The sequence below is a fragment of the Strigops habroptila genome, chromosome 3 (genome assembly GCF_004027225.2).
Source record: "Strigops habroptila isolate Jane chromosome 3, bStrHab1.2.pri, whole genome shotgun sequence".
NCBI classification, from domain to species: Eukaryota; Metazoa; Chordata; class Aves; order Psittaciformes; family Psittacidae; genus Strigops; species Strigops habroptila.
Window position 1 is genome coordinate 45,955,677 of NC_044279.2, and position 24,954 is coordinate 45,980,630.

General features: G+C 38.6%; 1 protein-coding gene across 6 annotated transcripts in view; it reads right to left on the reverse strand.

The window, feature by feature from the left end:
* Window positions 1-2,168: 2,168 nt before the first annotated feature.
* Window positions 2,169-24,954, reverse strand: part of KITLG (KIT ligand) — a 59,966-nt gene continuing 37,180 nt past the window's right edge. For 2 of the 6 annotated variants that reach the window (XM_030480189.1, XM_030480192.1), the window contains exons 4-10: window positions 19,286-19,465; window positions 17,244-17,406; window positions 16,262-16,357; window positions 9,512-9,621; window positions 8,934-9,010; window positions 7,403-7,486; window positions 2,169-6,186 (exon numbers count right to left, since the gene is read on the reverse strand). In XM_030480189.1, the coding sequence (XP_030336049.1) occupies window positions 7,447-7,486; window positions 8,934-9,010; window positions 9,512-9,621; window positions 16,262-16,357; window positions 17,244-17,406; window positions 19,286-19,465 (666 nt within the window). In that variant the 3' untranslated portion in view covers window positions 2,169-6,186; window positions 7,403-7,446. Of the gene's footprint in view, window positions 6,187-7,402; window positions 7,487-7,512; window positions 9,011-9,511; window positions 9,622-16,261; window positions 16,358-17,243; window positions 17,407-19,285; window positions 19,466-24,954 lie in introns of those variants that run through there. The other 4 variants (XM_030480187.1, XM_030480188.1, XM_030480191.1 and 1 more) reach the window with 3 other exon arrangements.

The following is a 24,954-nucleotide window of genomic DNA, read 5'->3' on the forward strand; positions in this document are numbered from 1 at the left end:
GGAAACTTAATCCAATTTAGAAATGTTTGAATTTCAGAAAAAATCTTATCAATGGCCACATGAACAGTGGTAAGGAAGTGGTTTTGTAATTTGTTAATGTAGTGTGAAATCCTGAAACAACCCACCTTGTCAAAACTAGAAGCATTTTATGTATTACCAATAAGAAGCTTCAGGCAAGAATATGTTTAGTAATGCATATTTGTTAACATGGAATAAAACTACACTGGAGTGTAATGTGGAATGTGTGTGGACATACATCCAGCTAACCTAAAATATTGTCATTTCATGGAAATGTTAAAGTGTTAAAAAAAACCAGTATTGTATTATAATAATCATTGTTTTTCTGCATGACAGAAATAGGAAAGTGCCATTATTAATGCTCTCCATGTCTTGGACAAAGATTGCCTTACTTTTCATCCACTGAATGAGATGCATATATGCATTGTTTCGGACTCAGTAAAATTGGAAAACTGAAGGTAAATATTTCTCTCAGTCCTTTAGCACATTCAAGTCTTCAGGGTTCAGTTTAAGTGGCAGTGATAGGCAGTAGTTAGTCTGCATTACATAAGGCAGCAAAAATTGTCAGACTACCAAAAACATTATGGTGGGGTCTCTTCGGCTGAAGAGTTAACATCTGTTTTCCCAGACTTTCACTCTTACCCTTCACTCCATCTATGTACAACTCATAGAATCATAGAACAGTCTGGCTTTGAAGAGACCTTTAAAGGTCCTCCAGTGCAACCCACCCTGCAATGAGCAGGGACATCTTCAACTAGAACAGGTTGCTCAGAGCCCTGTCCAACCTGACCTTGAATGTTTCCAGGTGGGCATCTACCACATTTCTGGGCAACCTGCCCCAGTATTTCATTACCCTCATTGTAAAACATTTCTTCCTTATATCTAGTCTGAGCCTACCTTTTTGGTTTAAAACCATTATCCCTTGTAACTGGTTCTGCTAAACTGACTTCAGTGAGAGCTCTCACATCTTGTTTCCAGGTACCCTGCTGTTAATTCTGCCTTCCTGAACTTTCAGATCAAGTCATCCTCCTTTTTGTCACATTAATGCTACTTTCCACATGAAATATTCTTATTTCCACTCTCTGCAGCTACATGGGGCTCACCTAGCCCTAGATGAACAGAGCGTCCATCACACTTCCAACCCACCTGAGCCATCAGTGCTGCTCCCCAGGACATGACTTTTCCTACACCATCAGTGCAGAGCTCCACTGCTCCATGACCGTCTTCAAGCCCATCAGCTCTGTGTTTCTTGATGTGATCAGACCAACAGTCACAGATCTCATTCCTATCCACCCTCTAAGATCTGCCATCCCTAAATCATATTCCCCAGTCTCCCAGCCCCGTAACACTGCTCTCTGCTCTTTCTCACCAGTCCTGTCTGTACCTCACTCCTATTTATAACCCCTCCTATATCTGCCTATTGCATCTTTGCCTGTCTTTATTCCAAGGCACCCTTATCTCTCTCTAAGGTAGGTTGAAAGCCTCAGCAGGTTGATATCGTCCTCCTAGACTGGCAGCCTGTCATTCTCTCTCAGGAGTGGAGAGGTGCCAGAGCTCCCTGAGCAGCTGTTTTTCCTCCCAGCTTCATCCTCTGTGCTGGCCTTGTTAGTGAAAAGGCACAATAAGCTGTTGAAACTTGAAAGGCCAGATGCCATCTTTATGGGGTAAACTATCCCTTTATGGGATAAATTATCCCTTTATGGGATAAGTCTCAGCTGAAAGCCCGTGTTTTTTGTAACAAATTTTTGAGTTGGTAAATGCCACTTACTGCAAAAGAAGTGCATCAACAACATTCAAACTTTTTATTGGTAGATTAAATTAAAATCCCAGTATGTGCCTAATAAAATGAATGGGGTATGAAAAACTGCCTAAAGCAGGACACCAACAAATTTAAGCTCATTAAGAAGCTATAAGAAATTTTTAATTCTGAAGTTGGGCTAATTTTCATAATCACAGATAAACTATGGATCAGCAATGAAGGCTGATAATGAGGACATATACTTTGGTGGCATAAGACTTCAAAATGCATGATTAACAAATGAAATCATTATGAAGAGGTCTGCATCTAGTAGCATACATTCTGGCAGAAAATTCTTCCAGCAGATGACAGGACTTAAAAGTGGGACTGACACAATGCAATATACTAATTATTTGGCAGCGCATAATATCTTTATTTAGAACAATAAAGTATATGTATATAATGTAAATTCCAAATTTGAACTGGTATAAAAAAGGATCAGGGAAAACATCTATCTTTAAGAGGACACATATATACATACACATCACATTTTATAAACTTTGCTGATTACCTTCAGTCAGAATGTAACTATGTAAGACTGTACTGACATTTACACTGAAATAAATGAATTTGCCCACGACACAACCAGCAAATATCTGCATCTCTATCACTAAAGAGTCTGAAGTTTCCGCGTTCCATCAATTTGATAACATAATAGCAACATGCCACCGTTATTGTAGATCTGCATTTAAAAGACGGTTGAATCAGATTCCTGAATTGAAGAATGTTGGATAATTCTTAAATGTAAATCTAACTCAGAATATCTGTATTTTAAGTATACAGTTAGCTTTTCAATTTATATATTTGTATTAGGTTTACTGGACAGTTTCAGCATATTACAAAGAGAGAGCAACAGAGAAACAGCTGATGATCAGAATCTAAAAAATGTGCAGGTTGTGCACATAGTCCATTGTATAGCACGTTTTATAAACTTACTTATAAGATGACCTTGTGATGAAATAAGTACCATTAATTTATTCAAGTAAACACACATCTAAAGTAGCACACTGAGCTACTCAGCATATCACTAGCTTTTTATTCTCACAAGGCCACTATTAATTGCATGCAAAATTCAACTACTCCAAGGAAACCTAAAAATATCAGTTTCTCACAAACCCACAGATACCTCAAAAACAAATTTGGTTGACTTTTGTATAAAAAATACAACACTTGCTTTTCCCCAATTTTAAGAGAAAGGGAGTTACTTTTCTGACTGTGTTAATGTATGGGCTCTGTCTACCCAAAAAGAAGACTGAAAAACTGATCACTCTTCAGAAGTTAAATAGCTTACAACTGCATAAAGAAGAAAATAAAGGACTATTCCTGCCATACCTGCTCCCACTGAATAGCAACATATTATATTTCCATTGATTTCAAAGATGTCTCACAGGTCAGTAGTCTTTCAAAGTATCACTATGTTCAAAGTTAGGGCCTCCTCAGTGGGTAGATAAATTGGGCTATCATGTTTCCAAATGCTATGCCATTCACTGTACTGACAAATGTCTAGAAGTGTCCTCCTGCTTTGCAAAATGATTGAGAATACCCAGTGTTTTGTTCAGATCTCTCAAAAAGGTGTGCAGAGAACAGGAAAATCATGGGCTTCAACAACAGTTCTTCTACTCCATGTGTCAATCTACTTTGGTGCATATATGTAATATGAAGTTGTAAAGTTTATAAATATTCTCATGTAGCCTTAAATTTGCCTTGTTCCACAGAAAAGATTAAAGTATCTCACATTATTTGAAAGTCACTTAGCTACTATTTTAAGATGTTATGCTTGGAAGGTGAACATTTTGCAGCAGTCCATCTGGTTTTAATGTATGTTTCAATTTACAATTGATAATTTCTATGGTATTGAACAGCAGCTGAAGCTCCTTCAAGGAGCTGAAAACATCATACATTTTGAATATCAAAGTATAATTTGGGGCATACCAATGTGTAAGTTTATCATGTATTTGAGTTTCTGGAAAAAAAATATGCTTAGGGTTAGGAAAACTAACATTCTTATGAACAAAGAACATAAATAAACACAATATTTTTGTTTAACTGAATCTAAGAAAAATACTGCAAAGCTTCAAATGCATAAGCTTGCTTTGAGACCATATTCTATAGCAACACAAAGATAATTGCTTCCATTTACTATGGATTCTTTTCTGCTCTGTCAAAACCAATATGCAGTTATTCTCTACATTACCAATAAGGTGCAATTTCCCCATAAATTAGGTCATGCTGACATTTCTTTCAGGGTAACTCTTAAACAAGTTTAAAACACAAAGTCTGAGGGCCTTGTGAGTAAAGAACTACACAATGTCAAATAAGACTCAGCTATAGATGGGGAATTCTGTTGTTTGATTTTTGCAGAGCTAAAATTTGGAATGCACTTGCTTTTTAGAAGTGATGATAAACCCTGATTATTTTCTTATTAAGTGGTGAGTGCTCCAGCAACTTCTGAATAAAAATGAAAGCCTAATTCTCATGCTAAGTTTCTTTTGATTGAGTCTAAGTTTCTTAGATGATGCAACCCCCAAAGCTCTGTTAATATTGATAGAACTATGCTAATTTGTACCAGCTGAGCAGGACTTGAGGACCCTTTTCTGACACACAGGAAGTGCAAAAAGGCCTCAGTATAAATAAAAAATAGTTCCACATGATCAAATCCTTGTCACTGAATTCATGAGAAGTTTTGAAATTGATCTCAGTAGGGTCAAAATTCCAGAGTGGCTACATACATACATACATACATATACGTAAGCTCTATCATCAAACATAGTAAGGTTTTCAGTTTTTTTCTCTTTTGGCAAGCATGAAAGATGAATCAGTTTTACCAGAAATACACACACACACACGCACATGCACACACACACACACACATATGTATTATATGTATGTCGTATTCTTTTTATGCATGGTTCTCGGAAAATTCAGCAGATGATTAAAACTGTGTTAAAAATTCTTAAAAAAAATAAGTAACTATGTACTTTAAAGAGGACTCCAACTTTATGCAAAACATTAAAATGATAGTGGGTTTTTTAAGTTTTCAAGTTACTTAAACTAAACCTCTTGCTGACCTTGTCAGTTTGATGACAGACAACAGTTTATCATTTGAAGTCAGCCACCTTTACCTTCTGAAGTACAAACCCCTAATACAGATAAATAATTGATACCCATTATCTGGAAAGAATCAAGATGAAAAGATGCACAACTACACTTGTAACATTTAGCATGGTATTTTTACGATTTACTTGAAAATGCATGTCTGTACATCAGTCTTGTACAGATTATGGATGCTATAACAGCAAAAGATGCAGAAGACAAGTGGGAAATAAAGCCTTTCTCGTTTGAGAGAATTAACTTTAAAAGTGCAGAATGACAGGATATTAAAGCTTACTAAACACTTAAAACACAATGCAAACATTAATTACAGCTGATGTAAGTAAAAGCTAAGTACACTCTCAGGATCTTTCAGATTTTCTATGCTATACATTTAAAGACAAGGTATCAATGGCATGCATATTCAGCATTTAAAATGCATTTCATGGGTTTGTCTTTATTCTGATGTTTGAACGCAATTCAGACTCTTTCCCTTCCATTGGCGTGGCTGGATATTTCACCAGTGCTCACATACCCAGCAATTACTCTTAATGCTTTGAAGCTCCATGAGGTACATTCACGTCCTGTTTACTTTGTCCTCATCCAGTATTTGCTTCTCCTGAACAGAGACCACCAAGGCTGATGAATTCTTGAGGCTTTCTGGGGTGAGCAACCAGCCACCTGACACCCAACAGAGATCACATGTTGCTGTACACATGACTTCTGCCAGGCAAAAACCACTCCTTATAAGTAAAAGGCTAGAACACGGGTCCATGGCATGACTTTGCTTTCAAGTTTTATATACAACATTGAAAAGTATGTTATCTGTATCCATTTCTGTTTTCTCTCAGTTCAGAAAACTCCATCTGAAGACACCAAGGTAAGGAAGAGGACACAGAACTTAAATTAAGGATGTAAAGGTATTTATGACTTTCAGTGATTACACACAGTTGGAGGGAGGCATTTGAAAGATACTTTTTGTTCAGGACATGTATTTTGTTTGCCAGAGTCAGCTGCAAGTTTCAATGCAATTAAAAATCCCCAAATGCCAGACAAGGTAGGTATTCACATAGATACAGTCCTGCTAACTGCACACTCTTCTTGTCGTCGATTCAGTGTTGGTTTCACAGTAACAAACACAAATTGTCCTCATTTCTACAGCATCTCTATGGAGTCATGGGCAGCAACAACAGATGCAGACTCAGTCTGTCACTCCAGAAGGAATAAGAATGTGCTTAAAGCTGCTTCATTTATGAAGCGAACATGGAACTGTTACCTGCCTGAAGAGAAAAACAAAAATTATAATTCTGCTGATTAGTTTCTCTGTATTGCTAAACAGTAGAGCTTTTCACAGACACACAGCATAGACATTTTTTCTTGTAGTTTTGGAAACAGACAAATTCAACAACTCTCACATAGATATTCCTTTATTTTGAAAGAATAATTATTGTTATAAGATGTACTTTCTTGGTCCAAGAACACATTTGCCTGCAAAAGCTCATTGATGTCATCTATGGTGATGAAGCAACTCTCATTGTTTTACAGAACTGTGTTTGTGCATTTTGGTATCTGGCAATCTCTGGCAGCAAACTTCCCTTTGAAGTCATCTGGAGAAGCCAATACCAAAGTAAGTTTACATCTTCGGAAAAATCGGACAACCTGTCTAATTCAGTGATGACTTCCCTTCTCAATGAGCAGATCTTAGAACAAACAGGTAAGGAGACTGGAAATCTCTCAAGTTGTAACTAACTTGATCACAACAAACACTCTGAAATACATTTGAGAGTGACCGCTACAGGATGACCTGCAAAACCTGGATTGCCTATTATACTCCTATGCTGCTCTTTCCGCTCATAACGTAAAATGAGGCTTTCAGCACTGCCTGAATCTTCCAGACCCTTGCCAGAGATGCTGTGGATTAAGTACAGCACAACTCCTACAGTAAGAAGCCTCTTGCCAGAGACATGCACCATTCTGCAGAGGACCAGCTGAGACCAAGAAAGCTCACTTTGCCTTTGCTGATCACCCTTACACACTAAAGCAAGAATGATGTATCTGATAGGGCTACAGAGTCTGCAAACTGTGCTGAGTAAGCAACAATTAAGAGATGCTCAGCTTTACTTGGTCTGTTCTCCTACACTCACCTGCTAGTTTAATGATTGTGGTTTTTAGATTACGCTGCTTTGAAACAGCTGTAGGACAACAGCTGAAGACTTCTCTGTATCAGCTTTCACGCCAAGAAGGAGAAGCAGTAGCTGTCCTTCATTTGGGAATTCTGGCATATTTCATTTTATAACATTTTCAGGTTAAAAGTCAAATACCTAAATTAATGATACAAGATTAATCGGATTTGCCACTAAGGATCTTAGGCATAAATGAAGCCGACTGATAACAAGTTGTTGTTGATTGCTTTTTTATTCCAAAATGGGCTTTGAATAATTTCAGCAGTCAAAAGTTATTAAGCTTATAGTAAGATTCTCAATCATAAGAACTTACCAGTACATGAAACAGTAACAGTGTTGAGGGAGAAAAAGCAACAGCTACACTTGTAGATGTTCCTTTTCTTTTTGCTGCAACATACTGAAAGAAAAAGGTACTTCATTGATACAGTGCTAGTGTTTCAAGGAAATAGAATGGAAGGCTTTATCAATAAGTTACAATAAAAGGGAACTCAAAGTTTAGAATTTATGTTTGCTATTAGGCGTTCCTATTTATAGATGAGTATTACAAATTTATCAGGAAGGAGGGAAAAAAAACATATGCCATATATTTAAGATGTCTGATGGAGAATGTAACCTGCTTGAATTTCCTGTTAAGGCCATATCTGACATTTAACTGTTTCCTCTTTTCCTTCCATAAAGCAATGTTTTATATTTCCTGTGAAGCTAAAAGGAAGATGCACGTTTCATTTCACAAGTTTTAATATCTGTGAGGCTGAAGTGCAGGCTGAGATATTCATAGCAACTAATACACTTGGTGAATACAGAGTCTTCCATTCTACGTACTGTACATGAAGAAAATTTGTTTTAAGAATGTATTATTCTAGAAAGTTTAAACACAGGATATTTCAGCTCTTGTGACCAAACTGCTAGATCAGAACCTTGTCTATTTTTGCCTTCAACAGTGGGCAGCACCAGGCATTTCACACAGTATGAGAAGCCTACAGGATGTGTCCTTCTGCCATCTGCATCATATCTGTCCCTTAATCCCTCATAGTTAAAATTTTACCAAAACCACCCTGAAATACAAGATTAAATAATACTCTCAAAATGCTTTAGCACAAACTATTCTAACTTAAAATATCCCTAAGTCCTTTTCTGAATTTCACCGACTTCTTTGCCCAAGTCATGGCCAAGCAACTTTGAATGTCTTCAAGCGTTATTTCTAAGGTATATTTGACTGACTGAGTTACACAGAATTCTTTCTCATTAAAAATCAGATACAGCAGTGTTTAAGTATGAATAGAGCCATAAATCATTTCAGTATGATCTTGGGAAGTTATTAGGATTTGAATGATTTCTCATTAACATTAAAAAACCCCTGTAAAACATAGATGCTTATATACACATACCCTGCAGAATGCAAAAAAAGTGAAATTACATAAAAAATGTTCATGTGAAAAATGTTTAGAAGGTTATATTGTACTTAGAAGGTGTTTTCTAATTAGTTATATGCCATCAACCTTTACATGACACAGCAAATAACCAAATTAATTTTCCTTTGTTGCTTCCTATGTAGGTCTCAGCCTTCCTTTCTCACAGTGGGAGTAAGGACAGATAAAGTAAAGGTAATGTCCCTTTAGTAACATTTTGTATGCAGAAATCTCCTCCACATCAATTTTTATATTTAAACTAAAAGCTCCTTTAAAGGACATATCCTAAGCACACATTTTGCTTCTACAGCAAGACCTTGTGTTTGATGTTTTTTGTGTTTGTCTTAAAGCTAGAGAGAAACCTTCAAAAAGTTCATCTTTGAGATAAAGATAAACTGACATTTGTATATACAAATATAGAGTGAAACAACATACCTTATCTCATTTTCCTCTTGACAGTCATGACACTGTGTGGTTTCACCACTTTCTGGTCTGGTTTTGGGATGTGTTTTCTAGGAAAAAGATGCATGAAATATAAATATTCTAAAGCTTTCTTTATCAACTCCGTGAAAAATGATTGTATGTTTCAGTTTGCTTCAAATTTTCAGTATCAGTCATCTTGAAAAATGTAGGCCAAACCTTGTCCTCTAATACACATCTGCTGCTGGTATAATTTTACTATAAAAGCCTTTGTATTGTAGGCATGGGCACAAGGGCCAAAAGCAAAAGAATCCTTTTCTCAAGATACAATCGGAGAACTGGGAAATTAGGGAAATTCTGTGTTTTTAATTTCCAGTTAGACAGCTATCATGCTGATTAGACAGAATTTGCACTTTGGTGGTGGGATTCAAGAACCTGACAACATAGATTTCCATCTGCACATCACACAGTTCAGTGAAAATCAAAAGAGATGTCTCCAGCTTTCAAATGCAGAATGGTTCTGTTCTTCCCGCCTGACCATAGCTACAAAATGTAGTATCACTATGTAAGCAATTAAATGAAATATTTCTTACCTTCCAGTATATGGCTCCCAAAATAAAGCCCATAAGAAGAGACAGCAATGATGTCAGTGCTATGCTGATCCCTTGCAGGCTGGAGCTGCTAATGAAGCCAAGCGCCTCCTCTGTAATTACAGATATTCTCATTAGCAAAGACATACTTATAGCAGAAAATCTTCAGGGCAACACTATCAGCAAGAGCACTTTTATTCACCACCTATGTAACATCTTAAATAGCAGAACAGATACTTCAAGGTGCTATGTCCACGAGATGCGCTTCATACAAAGTCTCACAGGAAATTTTTGACCATAAAGATGCTTCTCCCATTTTGAAACAGCTGTGTTGAATAGTTCCAGCACTAATTCTCTTTCCGGGTTTCTTGTTTTTTGGTTTTTTTTTCCCTCTTTCCTGCACTTCAAAGTTTTGTGTTTATCAATTTTTAAAGGTTTTACTCTGTAACACAAAGTAATTCTTTGGAAGAGTATTTATCTTTGTGCATTTGCTTAAGTTCTGTAAGACACTGAGTGCGAACAAACACTCTGCCTTGCCACTAATGGATGATCAACATGAGGACTCCAGAGAGAGGTTAATTTAACAAAATAATTGATTTCACTTCTAATGTCTGTCTGGAAAGGTTTCGCTGACTTCAGTAAGATGAAGCTCTTGTATCTCGAAATCTAGCCATGTTACTTTGTTGTAACCATTTCTCGATAGCTTTTTACATTTTATAAGGAAGAGCTCCAATCCTAGTCTTTTATGTCCACAAGTAATTCCATTCCCGTCACAGGGAACTATATGCACGCTGAGACTAAAATGTGGCCCTCCCCTTACTTAATCAAGAGCAGGGTTCAAAAAGTCCTACATAGTCACCCTGGGATCCACCTTCTGAAATGCAAAGTGAGCCACAGAAGACTGCTATTTTAGACACCATCCACCCAGTTTTGGTTCACTTCAAGATGTGGTGTCTGCAGCTCGAATGGTGGATGTATTGTCAGATTACAGGAAAAGAACCAAACTGTAAGCACTGGAAAAAATGTAGGTGATTAGATACAGATGAAAACAGACTGAAAGCACTAGAAATTTGTGTGACTCATGCAAATAGCAAATGTCTAAGCATGTACAGTATGAGATACTGGGTCAAGCAATGTGCATTTAGTACATTATTTAACAGCCTCTAAGAAAAAAACACTTTAGTGTAGAAAGGAGCATTCTCATAATTGACTAGTAGCTCATCTTCAACTCTGAGATTTTCCAGTTGACATTTTGCAAGTTTTTACACAAATGTTCTTTAAACATTCTTTTTATCTTTGAAATTCAGCTGTGTTTTCTAGAGTCATGGTAGACAGAGCTAAAAAGTAAGACAACAAAAAGTCTGTATCTTATATACTTATATACTATCTATACCTCTGTATATCATACAAAACATACAAACTCTGGGTTCTGACTACAGGGGCTTGAATTTTACTTCCATCTGATAGACTTGGTGCACCAAAAGGAAACATGGGTGAAGCAGAACAGAAGCTAGCTTACCATGAAAGAAATCTATCTACACAGGAGAAGGGAAAGATAGCTAAGTTCTACTGAGGAGAAGGGAAAGATAGCTAAGTTCTACAGAGGTGATCATCAGCTGAAAAAGAGAGGCTATCAATTAGTCTGCCTCTGTCTGCTCAGACATAAACATCAAGAGCAGAAATTAACTAGAAGGGCACATATTTTCTCAAACTGTCTGTCCCAGATTACTCATAGAGGAGGTTGCTTGCAGGATTGACCTTCAAAAAATCTGGACAACCTCAAGTGGGGTACAACCAGCCTAAACAGCTCAAAAAAAGAAATTCCTCTCATTACTTTATCTGAACTGTATTCTCAGGTGAAAATTCCTATATTGCTCTTGTGCTCTACTCAAGGAAAATAAAACACTGACTTAGGCCTAATACCATTAGTCATTCTTCCCAGTGACAGACTGCTGAGTTACACAACTGAATTATGGTCATGTTTTCTGGATTTTGCCCTGCAAACTTCAGAAAAAATGGAAAACTGAAATCAAAAGCAAAGGAAAAATTCTTCAGGTCATATAGAGCATCATTTATTTGAGAACATGTTACAGTATCGTGTCTAACCTCAAAAATCCTCTCCCTTCTCTGCAATGCTGAGCAGCATGTCATGGCAAGCATGCTGATTTTTACACAAACATCTAGAGAAATGTTCTGTATGAAGGGCAATCACTGATAGTCTAGCAGCCTCATTTTTACTTTATTTTTCACAAACTTTAGGGAGTCTCAGACAACAGAAGTGCTCCCTTTACAATGAACTATCTAAAAGTAAAAAAATCTGATTTCTGAGAAAATATGTCCAATGAAGATGCTTTCCTCAGCAGCTATGGAAAACTGATAGGAATTAATATTTAGCTTTCCATGTGGAGACCTGTAATAAAGGGACAGAGCCTAAATACAGTCAAACTGTGACACCGTCCCCAGCCTATCTTTTAAAAATTACAATAGATTTTTTTTCATAACTTGATAGTGTATGAATTAATCTGAAAGTTGAGTAACTCATAACTACCTTGAAAAACAAACAACAACAGATTACTTAATTTCACTTTCAAGTCCAGAAAAAGTCTATTGAAAGATCTGGAAAGAATGAAATGAGTCACGGTGGGTTTCTTCATGTGCATTTTATTTATAGTAACATCTATAACAGAGCAGGTTGGAGAATTTTCAGCCTGGTAAACCTCCTGGGGACTTGTGTCCTGATGAAGAAAAGGGAGATAAGGAAAGCAAGCTGCCTGTCAATAGGCTTTTATTCCTTCCACAGGGATCTCTTCCTCTATTAGAAACTTTAGAGCTTTACACAGAAAGATTCCTACTCCCAGCAGTTGTAAATGCAAAGTAGGAGAAGGAATAGGAGGAACCAGGTGTACCAGTAACTTTTTAAACTCCTTGGGCAACTCCAGAGAAACTACTGGCTTTGCAGTTAGCATATTAGTCACTTAAAAAAGACTCTTATCTAGCAAGGTGCAAAACAGGAGTGGAAGCAGGCCAGCATCCATCAGAGCTCTCACTCTGCATCGTGTGGAACATTCCCTAAGGAAGCAAGCTCATCTGGTGTTGATTTATGTATAGTCTTCATGGACATTGGGATGTTAAGCTGTGAACAAAATATGTTTACATTAAAAGCCACCCAGCTACACAATGAAGATATTGAGCTGCTCTCCACCTTGAGCCCTGTGTGTAGGTTTAGCAACCAATTATATTTCAAAGCACTGGCTCGATTTTTTGCTGGGTATGTCTCAAAGGATTTTTCAGTTTACCTCTGCTCAGCTACAACACAATTACCACAAGATCTTATCTATAAAAATGCAGAGCAGCTCTCACCTGTTCATTAGGGTTTTCCATTAACTATAAAGTTGGAACAAAGGAACAAAGGCAACACCATGTGCATTAAGCGATGGGTGAACATTTTCAAATTGTGCAATTACTGAATTAAACTACGTTATTCTTTACTTAATTAAAAAAGGAGACCTTCTTCCTAGAAAGTTATAGAGATATCTGTGTTTACACACTCTTTGAGCTGTTAAATACTGAATAATAAAGCTAAATTATTGTGAGGAAATCATAGGCAAAAATGGAAGAAAGTAAAACAACTTTCCATGAAAATATAAATAATTCCATGGTACTAAATTGAGAACTGTTAGTAACAGCTAGTAAGTTCAAGCTTTAATTACAGCAACATGAGATTCAACTGATGGGGAAAAAGGGACTACTATTTATTGTTTAGTTAGAGATTAGAACTCAAGACTTCTTATCCTGACACTTGTTCTTTATATGGGAATGATTTCATCTGAATTCTCTAGACTAATCATAGTATAATGATTCAGAGAAATATCAATGGGACTGGGACTTAAGCAGTTACTTGGAATTTAAATTGGACTGCAGCCATGTAATATAAAGAGAAGAAAACAAACCAGCCTTAATAAATTGGGGGTGCTGGTGGTGGTGTTTTGAGAATTTTGTGGGGGAAAAGATGGAATGGGAACATGCCCCAGATCTACATTCAATATTACAAGGATGAAAACAGGACTACTGCCATTCAAACAAACAAACAAACAAACAAACAAATGAACCCCAAACAGGATAATTGTTCCAATTTACGCTTAGTTGGGGTAAGAATTTTGGTGTAGATTTAGTCAAGATTCTACTGTATTATAGTAGTTTAATTTTGTTGTTGTGTAATAACGATGGAGTCACGAAATATGACTCAACAAATGTAGCAACAACATGAAAAAAATGTAATTTAGTTAATTTATATTATATACAATTTCTATGATACTTATTTCACAAATGATTTTATTAGATGACGCACTTCAGGTTTGCCTAAGTTGAATTTAGAATTAAGAGCAGTTCAAGTCATCTGACTTCAGAGACATTATTAATAGATTCAAAATTTATTATTAATCTGGAGGGGTTCTTTTGCAAACAGTGAATGCTTCTAAATGGTCTAGAAACCATTAATTTTAAATTGCTCAATTTAAATCTGTTTAAAATTAAAGAGGTTCATTTAATAAAAAAATATTGCAGTAGTTTGTGCCAGAAAATGCTTTTTTCATGTTTCCACCCTTCTCCAGATGTTTTCCTTTTTGAAATTGGAATCCAGTGGTGCTGTTTTGAAAGCCAGCAGACAGGTCCCCTGTGCTGGGGAGTTTTCACATGGGAAGTGATAAAGTTTATTCATTATTGCTGCTTTCAAGAAGGCAAGGATTAAGTAAAAGAGAAAACTTACTCAGCAATAAAGCCAAGACAAAACTAAAATAGGTACTGAAGACCATTTCAGGGAGTAAGACAGAGATGCCAATAAAGATGTCACAGGTCCCTCCCTGAAAAAAACTCCAAACAAATATCTAAAGACTACCCAGTCAGCATCCAATGTCCAAGTTAATGTAATTTAATCTAATTAGGGGTTCAAACTGCCCCCAGCCTTAGACATGCAGTCCTCACGTCATTGCTACATAAGGCTGTTAACTGATATCCAATTTTCCAATAAATTGCTTAAGAGAATGATAATCAGTTAAAACACGCCTGTACAGCATATGGCCAGCCAAGCAATTGCCTTGGTTTACTGCATTATTTTAATTAGTCTTTTTTTCCTACTTGATTATCAGTTCCAGTTATAAAACAAGATTGATAGACCTGCTTCTGTAAGCCCTTCCACAGTACAGATGCAGGCGCCACACTCCGCTGTGCTCCCTGGCATCTCTCTCCTTTCACTTTACTGGGTAAAAGTCCTTTCATCTGAACTGCTCCTGTAATCTATCTGGGGGTTTTTTGGCTCCTTGATCCATTCCCATTGCTTCAGGCTGCAGCTGAATATTCTGCCTCTAGCAGTGACAGCAAAAATTATCACGTTCAGACCTGAGAGACAGATATGCACTCTGTAGCCCCCTCCTGGTACCTCATAATTGGCCCCAGTATCATCAGGTTATTTGCAGTCAGCTCTTTGACCTCTTGGTGAGGAATTTATGGCAGTGAGATTTCCCTTTTCCAGAGAGGCCGGCTGGCAGTCAGGAGCTTAAACTAGTTTTTGTTCCAACCATGTACTCAGAGAGTTCTGGGGAATGATGACTCAAGACCTTCTCTTAATTAGAAAGCAATCAGGAAGGGCTACAAATCTGACAGCAACTGTTTGCCAACTAAAAGGTAGCATGCACAGTGATAAAAACCCAGAGAATAACTGGATTACACATTCCCAAGAAGCATGAGAAGAAACTCAGTATTAGGCTGTCTCCTTGCCCATGTTTTCTTAAGCACAAAGAGTACCAGGCACACACTTCATCACACATTCGGATAGCATGGATGCTTGTGAAGTGAAAGGGGGAAACTATAAAAGAGATATACTTGTCATCCTGACGTGTCCAGGAAACGGCAACAAGGAAAACAACATGGTTAAGCAGGAATGTCTAAGGAAAATCCCCTTCTTTTGTTCACAAGAGTACTCACTTTGTTTTACATGATGTCACTAAAGGCCCCTGAAACTTAGCTGCTTCTCTTCACCTCAGATTCCTATTCCCCTTCTGACTTCATGACGGGTAATGTAGAGGCTCTTACAGCAGCAGTTCTGTGCTCTCTTATCCATCAGTGACCAGTCGTGTAACACATTGACCAAGCCAGATGAGAAACACAGAGATGGCTATGCCACAGATAAGATTACAGCCTGCCAAAACTGTAGTGACTTTGTCCTTGACCTTAGCCAAAAGCATGCTGACTGTGGAGCTGGCCCTGCAGCGTCTAGAGCAAGCAAACAGGGGACTGTCTTCAGGTTTGGTGTCAAGCTTAGGATTGACAGTACTCTCAAAATGCAATGTACCAGCAAGCTCTTTGTCCACGTGAGTACCCTGGGCCCGATTTAGGACACCTATTCTGTTTGTTTGGAGCAACCTCCTTTTCTGAGCTAAAATGAGGTGTCTCGGACAGGCAAGTTTGCCAAAGCCATATGACTAGTGAGACCTCATGACAGCCAAAACGAAGAGACTTGCCCTCTCCAAGTTGTAAAGAGCTGTCACATTATTGTAACTTGATAGCATCTCTAAATTTTGATTAGATAAATTCATTGCGTTTCGGTACGACAGCTGAGAAACACATGGTACACCATCAGGCACAAGTAACTTCCCATTAATTTGCACAATTAATGACATTCTTTTCCTCTGAGCTCTCATAACAACCAGCTACCAGAATAAAATGGAGACACATATTAATTCAATCACTTGTACTTACTGTTACTGCTAGTGTTACTGCCAATGCTGTCATTCCTAAGGGAGCTGGCAGCAACAGGAGGAAACAAAAATGTTTTTGTGACAGCGACTCTGGAATCTAAATAGAAAATGAGTGTGTCAGCATTGCGTAAAGTAAAATACAGTTCCCCCTATATAAGATGATGGGCTGTAGGGCTACTCTGATGTGGCTGTGGGGCTGTTTTAAAAATCTGTGTACAGGGTTGTTTACAAAGTGGATTAAGGCAAAAAAGGCAGTCTTATTACGAGGCAGATGTGTTTACATACTGAGCTGCTACTGAATAGGTATTCCAGAAAAGCAATTGCTTTGAACAAGTTCTTAGGTTATGGTATTACTCTACTCTAGTTACTACTGGTATAACTGTGCAACCGGATACGTTGCACTAATTAAAAAGCTAGTAGCTGTCACTACACTAGAGAGAGTAAAAGAAAATACCTCCATTTACTGTAAGGGTAAGAATGAACTGCAAGAGCTTGACTTGAGCTTGTTAGAATTTTTAAATGAAGTAAACATGGGCCTTTTCAGGAGGGGTGGGATGAATATAGAGGTGACTTGAGGCTGCTGTAATTTACAACTTGTCTTAGCTTCCTATTCTTTCACTAGTGCAATCTTAGGCTCAGCTACTGCCTTATAAGAATTAGCGCATTAATAGAAGGTAAGAAGAACAAAGTAAAAAGGCAACCCAGGATATATTTGGGATGAAAAGAAACAGAGCAGATTATTGTGAGGTTATTTGAATTTTATTAAGGAATGATGTCAATAGGTATGATGGCACTAGTTTTACTGCCAGATAGAACTCAGCTTGGAAATTAAATACAATCTTTGGTGTTTGTAGTAATTTTAACTGGCAGTAAAAAGGAGACATAGAGGTACAGCATCAGATCATTAGCATCTCTGAAATCAAAGGCAAATCACCCACTTATATCTACTTAGATTTTGTTCCCCAAAATAAGGGCCATCTTACCATTCTCTGGTGTTTCTACTGTTGAAGGTAGAATGCAGTCATTCTTATCCAATATGTCTGCAAACTCCTTGTAGACCTCAATGGTATTATTAAAGTGCCTAAAAAAATCCTCAGGAATGAAGTGACCTTCTTCATAAAGGTGACCATTTTCTTTTACAAAATCCTAGGGTAAAATACAGAATTCAGCTTGAAAGAAGGTCAAGAGAGACACTCCTTTCAAAACTTCAACAGATGATAAAAATATCCAAAGACAACACAAGATAGCTTAAATTTGTAACTTGCAGAAGACCAAATTTGCTGTCTACAATCTTCATAAATCATACAAGCCCTCTGATCTGAGGATTTCAAATTAGCTTTGCAAATAGAAATAAATTATTAATATAGTGTGGGAAAATTGCCAAGGAATGAAAGGCAGTCTCCCATCCTACACTGAAAATGAAGAGACTTTTTTTTCCCCTCGTTAAAAAAATTACCTTCATTTCACATTACTTTGCAATGTTCCCCATGATCCTTTTAATCTGAATACAGGAACACAACACAATCATAGCTATTGTCATAAGAGTACAAGGAACAGAATACAATATTTGGGACATACTACTGCACAGAAGCAGTTTGAGATTCCTGATAAAGTACCTAAAAATAAGAGCAGGACTATAAACAAGGAAGCCTACTTACTCTCTGAGGTCTAACAGACAAGTGCATTATGCCAGACTAAACAACAAGATTGAGGTCCATGTTAAGATCAGTGATGGTTATCTTTTTTTTCTCTTTTTACCTGATTCTGGCTTTCATAACCACTGTCTCCTATGCCAGCAGGTCAAATTTAGCCTGCGGTTACTCTGTACTCCCAAGAAGGAGGATAGTGGTAAGAACATTGTTTAAATATGTACTAAGGAAAACTTCCTACTTTTGGCTCCAAAATTATGTTTAATGCTGAAAGTATTAGACCTAAGATCATTCTTCTCTGAGGAAATCAATAGCTGGTTGTTTCCCTGAATTACAGGACATTTAATTCTTCAAATTCTACAAAACAAAATTCCTCTTCCCTAACCACATCCCAGCTGAGTGGTTTGAGTCATCAGGACAAGAATAGAAAAGAAAAAGAACAAATATACATTGAAGATTGGACAGAATTCAGTTTGAAATGGAAAGGTAGGGAATGTCTAAATACCCTCAGCAACATAATGCCAATATGACAAGGTTACAAGGTTATGCTACTCTAAATGAGATTGAGCGGTTTGGACCATTTGATTCATTCTGGATGTTAAAAAGGTTCAATTACAACAGCCAAGGACTTAACAGAAGTCGACGTATATGGAAGATGAAATCCTTGCCCTAAAGAACATAGCGGATTTTGCCTATTTTGTTCAGTGGGACAACGCCTTGACAACAGAACTGGTTAGAGCTGGATAAGGGATTAGAAAGTTAATTTTTTCACCCCATAATTTTCACACAAGAGAATCGTACGTCTCTTGAGTGAGACTCCTGGAATCCTTCCAGCTGCTGTTGGACTCCAGAAACACATGGAAATGGGCTGACATCCCCTAGTCTTTGCTGCGTATTTGTATAAAAAAGTTCATTAAACCATGATGAAGCTTTTGGAGCTTCACGAACTCTGACACATACTAAAAGTATATTAATAGTTTTGACCACATCATCTTTAAATTTACATTAGAATCACTAGCAAAATGAATAATTTAAGCTGGATGCACAAGGAATATTTCTGCCACTTTCAAACAGACCAGAATGAATTATCTTAAAGATGAAGGTTACATTTTTGACTGACTGTATACAAGTCATTGTATATACTGTAATTCCTTGTAAGCCATTTTCTTTTGACACAGGAGATAACGACTAGCCAACTCTAAGCCCAGTGTACTCAATGCATTTCTAAACAAAGTAGGATTTCAGATGTACAGGAACATAAGTAAGAAAAAATCTGATGAAGCTTTGGACAGTTTTAAGCTATTTCTGAGTACTGTGCAACAGAATGTTCAAATAAAAAAATCCAGCAGAAAAGCAGAAACTCTGTGTAAGATTACCTTATTTTTATCAAAAGCTAGGCATGCCATAAGATCATTAATTATCCTTGTGAGATTATTGATGATTGAATAGTTGCTTAAAACATCAGACATATCTGAAATATCTGAAAATTTCTGGAGAAGATTATGTAGACTCCTTGAAAATTCAGGCACCATCAAATGCAACCAACAGTGATTAGGCTGTCAGGGGATAAAAAGAGAAACAAAGAGGTAGATTAAAATCAGACTTTTGCAAAAACTGGTTAAGCAGCTCAATGTGTATAAGTAGATTAGAATGTTCTTTCTAATTTAAATTATCTTGAAAGTCTAAATTAAAATTTGTCGTCTTTACTGTGGCCAACTTTCTCTTCAGTCCTTTTGGTAAAATTTTTATTCTCACTGATACTGACACATTTATGGTTGTCTGTTAAATGGCATCCCTTCATTAAATTCTTAATGAATGCTAAGCATCAGTCTGTTGAGAATTTGAGCCTTGGGACATACTACTACTAACTCTAGTCCATGCCTTCGTTAACCTATTTATTTTTTAAAAATAACTACTGCTTTAACTATTTCCTCCAGACTTTCTTTAAACCAATCTCAGTTTTCATTTTATTATTGTTACCCTACATGACTGTTAACCTCAAAGATTCTTGATTTAAATCTCTTCTGAGGAAGGTTTCTGTATATGTTTTGCATGAAATCCACGTGCTGTTATCCATCTTTAAAAGAGTTAGCTTAGTTAATGTCTCCTCTTCATCTTTTTCATCTAATACCATTCCTGAGAACAGATTCCAGATCTAAAAGTCTTTCTTTTCCTGAGTTTTTGCCAACAAAAGGGTTCTTCACAGCCCATGGTGGTATCTCCCATGTCTGTGCCACTGGAAGAGAGTTCAAATCCGCTCATGACACCTATGCAATTAGTTTGCAGACAAAGTTTGTACAGCTGTTCATGTAATTGAAACCTGGTCATTCATCTTGCTTCCTTAAAGGGAGTCATTAACTTCTTTTACTTAGATTTACACACAGTAGTCACATAAACAAAAAAGCCACCCAGCGCAGAAGACCCCCTAATTTAATATGGTCTGCAAAAGTACCATATTACTTTGTACCGAGTACCAAGGTAATGCATTAGTCACACTGCAACATGTACCTGGAAGTCCCTCCCTAATAAAAGCTGAATTTTTAATGTTAAATGTTATGGGAACTTATTCCACATGTGAAGCTGTTTTTCCAATGGTTAAAAAAGTCTCAGGATCACTAAAGCCTACCACATACAAAGGTCTTGGCCCAGCAACTCCTAAGTACTCTCAGTATCACTAAACTAGTTTCTAGTTGCTGTCCAGTGGATGGCCAGCATCCACTGAATCCATCCACTCCACCTTCTGCAAACGTGCAGTAAATGTTTGGCCGATGTACCCACTTCTAGCCTTAATCTCATTTTACTCATTTTCTGCAATAAACCTTCATACAGATCCTTTATTAAATTTTCTTTTCCCCTACACTATCAATATCACCACTTGGCAACAAATTACTTTCTTGGTGACACAGGTGGTGGTCTGCCTGGATGTGTAAATGCTTTTGATGAGGAGAAACACACTTCATGCTTTTGAAGACTAACCAGACTATTAGGCTCCCAGGCCTACAGAACCAAATGTAAATACATTGTTCAGCTTCATCTGACTTTTCACTTTTGTGTACAACTCTCTCACACACAGATAACAAGTTGCAAGTCAGTTATTATCACCTTCTGTAATTGTCTCAATAATGACTTAAACAAGAATGAAATAAAACGTGAAATAGATGGTGTTCGGCTCGATCCTGCCTCACTTTTTCCCTTCAAGCACAACAACTAGAGAGGAGAGGCAGAAGCAAATAAATCAGAGAAAGCTTCTTGAAACACACTCCATTCCAGCAACACGCATTGTGCCATGGCCCACTGCCCTCATGAGATAGACAATGCATTTTCCTCTACTTTGGTGTAGGAACATGGACACAGAACTCTTGTGCTTCACTGAGCTGCAAAATAGGAAACCCTTTTCCTCTGAGGTTTTGTGGGTGTGCATTCTCCTCTGGCAGGGACTAGCAAAAGCTTGCTGCTTCTTTACTGAGCATTTGGTGATTTCAGCAGGGAGTCTGTTTTGTTACTCCCATGGTTTAGCATGTGTGTAGGAGTCTCCTCTGACTGAACCATTCTGACCTACAAAGCTGCATTTCACGAGAGTTTGAAGTTTTCTTTTCAGTAATATCAAGCTGTGCAATCACTTGCTAGCTCAATATATACCAAACACAGGAATGAAACTGCTGAAATTGAGAAATGTGAGGTTGTTTGCAAGGAGAAATGGAAGTTTAACTCTGCTTTTTCGTGTAAACTTTGATGAAGATTCACATTTTAGGGCAATTGCAAACCTGAGTTCCCTTGTGCTTTCAGGTAGTCCTCGTTTAGCTTTTTTTTTCTACACCTATCTAAAAGTTTAAAGTTTATCTCGTCTTCTGTGTTCAGCCCCTGCTGCTGTCATCTTTTCCTTTTTAACTTTCAGGTTAGACTACACAGTTCACTCTATGCTAAAATACTTTTAAAGCCACTCAGATGCCTTGGGCTAGTGCATAATGCAACAACCCTTCTGTTTAATGGATCGGGTCAGTCTGTTCCTGTTACATGCACTACACTGGCTTCCCATCTGCTTTGCGTTCACCCTGCCTTCCTAACTTTAGTCATCTACATTTGAGACTTGCTACCTTGCATACATTTCCCACTTTATGCACGCACTGAAGATCTATTGAAAAAAACTGCAGAACGCTGTTTCAATCCTTTCAGAGTTGAACAAAGGGCATTCACCTCATGCAAAGCCGTGTGTTTCCCAGCTTGCAGGGACCTTGCAGAACCCAGAGCCAGCCTTTGCTGTGGTATGTGTAAAACAACCTGAAATCATAGAATCATAGAATCATAGAATAGTAAGGGTTGGAAAGGACCTTAAGATCATCTAGTTCCAACCCCCCTGCCATGGGCAGCAACACCTCGCACTAAACCATGTGGCCCAAGGCTCTGTCCAATCTGGCATTGAACACTGCCAAGGGATGGAGCATCCACAACTTCCCTGGGCAACCCATTCCAGTGCTTCACCAGCCTCACTGTAAAGAACTTCTTCCTTATATCTAATCTAAACTTCCTCTGTTTAAGTTTGAACCCATTACCCCTTGTCTTACCACTACAGTCCCTAATGAAGAGTCCTTCCCCAGCATCCTTGTAGACCCCCTTCAGATACTGGAAGGCTGCTATGAGGTCTCCACGCAGCCTTCTCTTCTCCAGGCTCAACAGCCCCAACTCTCTCAGCCTGTCTTCATATGGGAGGTGCTCCAGCCCCCTGATCATCCTCGTGGCCCTCCTCTGGACTTGCTCCAACAGCTCCAGGTCCTTTTTATGTTGAGGACACCAGAACTGTACACAGTACTCCAAGTGAGGCCTCATGAGAGGAGAGTAGAGGGGCAGGATCATCTCCTTCGACCTGCTGGTCACGCTTCTTTTGATGCAGCCCAGGATACGGTTGGCTTTCTGGGCTGCAAGCGCACACTGAAGCCGGCTCATGTTAAGCTTCTCGTCAACCAACACTCCCAAGTTCTTCTCCTCAGGGCTGCTCTGAATCTCTTCTCTGCCCAACCTGTAGCTGTGCCTGGGGTTGCCCCGACCCAGGTGTAGGACCTTACACTTGGCTTGGTTAAACTTCATAAGGTTGGCATCGGCCCACCACACAAGCGTGTCAAGGTCCCTCTGGATGGCATCCCTTCCCTCCAGCGTATCAACCGAACCACACAGCTTGGTGTCATTGGCAAACTTGCTGAGGGCGCACTCAATCCCACTCTCCATGGCGCCGACAAAGATGTTGAACAGGACCGGTCCCAACACCGATCCCTGAGGGACACCACTCATTACTGTTTTTCAACTGGACATCGAGCCATTTACCACAACTCTTTGCGTGCAGCCATCGAGCCAGTTCTTTATCCACCAAGTGGTCCATCTATCAAATTGATGTCTCTCCAATTTAGAGACAAGGATGTCGTGCGGGACAGTGTTGAACACTTTGCACAAGTCCAGGTAGATGACGTCAGCTGCTCTGCCACTGTCCATCAGTTCCGTGGCTTCATCATAGAAGGCCACCAAATTGGCCAGGCAGGATTTCCCCTTAGTGAAGCCATGTTGGCTGTCACCAACCACCTCATTGTTTTTCATGTGCCTTAGCATGCTTTCCAGGAGAAACTGCTCCAAGATTTTGCCAGGCACAGAGGTGAGGCTGACTGGTCTGTAGTTCCCCGGGTCTTCCACCTTCCCCTTCTTGAAATTGGGCTTATATTACCCTTCTTCCAGTCATCAGGAACTTCACCTGACTGCCATGATTTTTCAAATATGATGGACAGTGATTTAGCAACTTCATTTGCCAGCTCCTTCAGGACCTGCGGGTGGATTTCATCAGGTCCCATGGACTTGTGCACGTTCAGGTTCTTAAGACGGTCTCGAACCTGATCCTCTCCTACAGTGGGCCTAAGATCTTCATTCTCACAGTCCCTGCATCTGCTTTCCAAGCCTTGGGTGGTGTGGTCAGAGCATTTGCTGGTGAAGACTGAGGCAAAGAAGTCATTAAGAACCTCAGCCTTCCCCAGAGAGGAATTTGGCAAAGTGAGATGTGAATACCTCTGAACACTTCCTCATGTGAAGGCATGTGGCCAAGAGCTGCACCTTCCACCACCACGACTGAAAGTGGTGTTTGAACAAAGGGAATATGGAAATCCCAGCTCTGAACTTCTTCCTATTTATTTCTTGGCTGCTCATTGTAAATGTAAACTGGATCTAAGTTCCTGGATATGATGCAGCAACATGACATGGCATTTAAACTATAGAAGAGAAACTGTGTGCTGGCAGCCAAAACTGAACCACGGAGCAAGGTAAGAGTTAAGCAGTGAGAATGACCAGGACTCATTGCTGAAGCAGGCTCCCCGGCCTTATTCATCTGCAGTGCCAATCTCCCCAGGAGCGCACCAGAGGGAACAGCCCCAATCCAGCCCAGCTCTCACCCATCTGCTGCCATGCTTATCCCGGAGGATAAGGACCAGCACTCAGGTTACAGTTGTCCTCCACAGACATAAATCTCATCACATCAGGCAACAAAACCACTGAATTTCAAAAAGCACCATAGCCAGGGGATGGTGGCAGCCAGTCTTCCCTTTTCTCTGCATATTGGCTATTTTCAGGAACTGAAATTTTTTCCATTAGCTTTAATTATATTATATAGACTCTAGTATCTGACTTTCATGGCATTTGTTCTGCAGTTTTTATGTCTAAGTAATCAAGTTTAAACTGGGTTTTCTAAAGTACTCTAAGTTTTAGTAAAAGTGTCAAGCTTCCAATAAAACTCAAGAACACTGCCAGATCTGCAATAATACCTTGTAACTTCATAGCTCAGGGCGCTTCGCTATCTCACAGCCTCCTTTTCCTCCAGTCATCTTATTATTCAGGACTGAATGTTTCTTCTAGCATTGTTGTCCAATCTCAACAGGGAATATTGCTAGATTTGCTACAATATTGTAGGATAGAATGCGTTTTTATGTGTATCACACACAAACTGGATTTTCATAATGAATATTTTGTGCAGACACAAACCCAGCTTCTTACATCTACCGGATGATTTCCAACCACT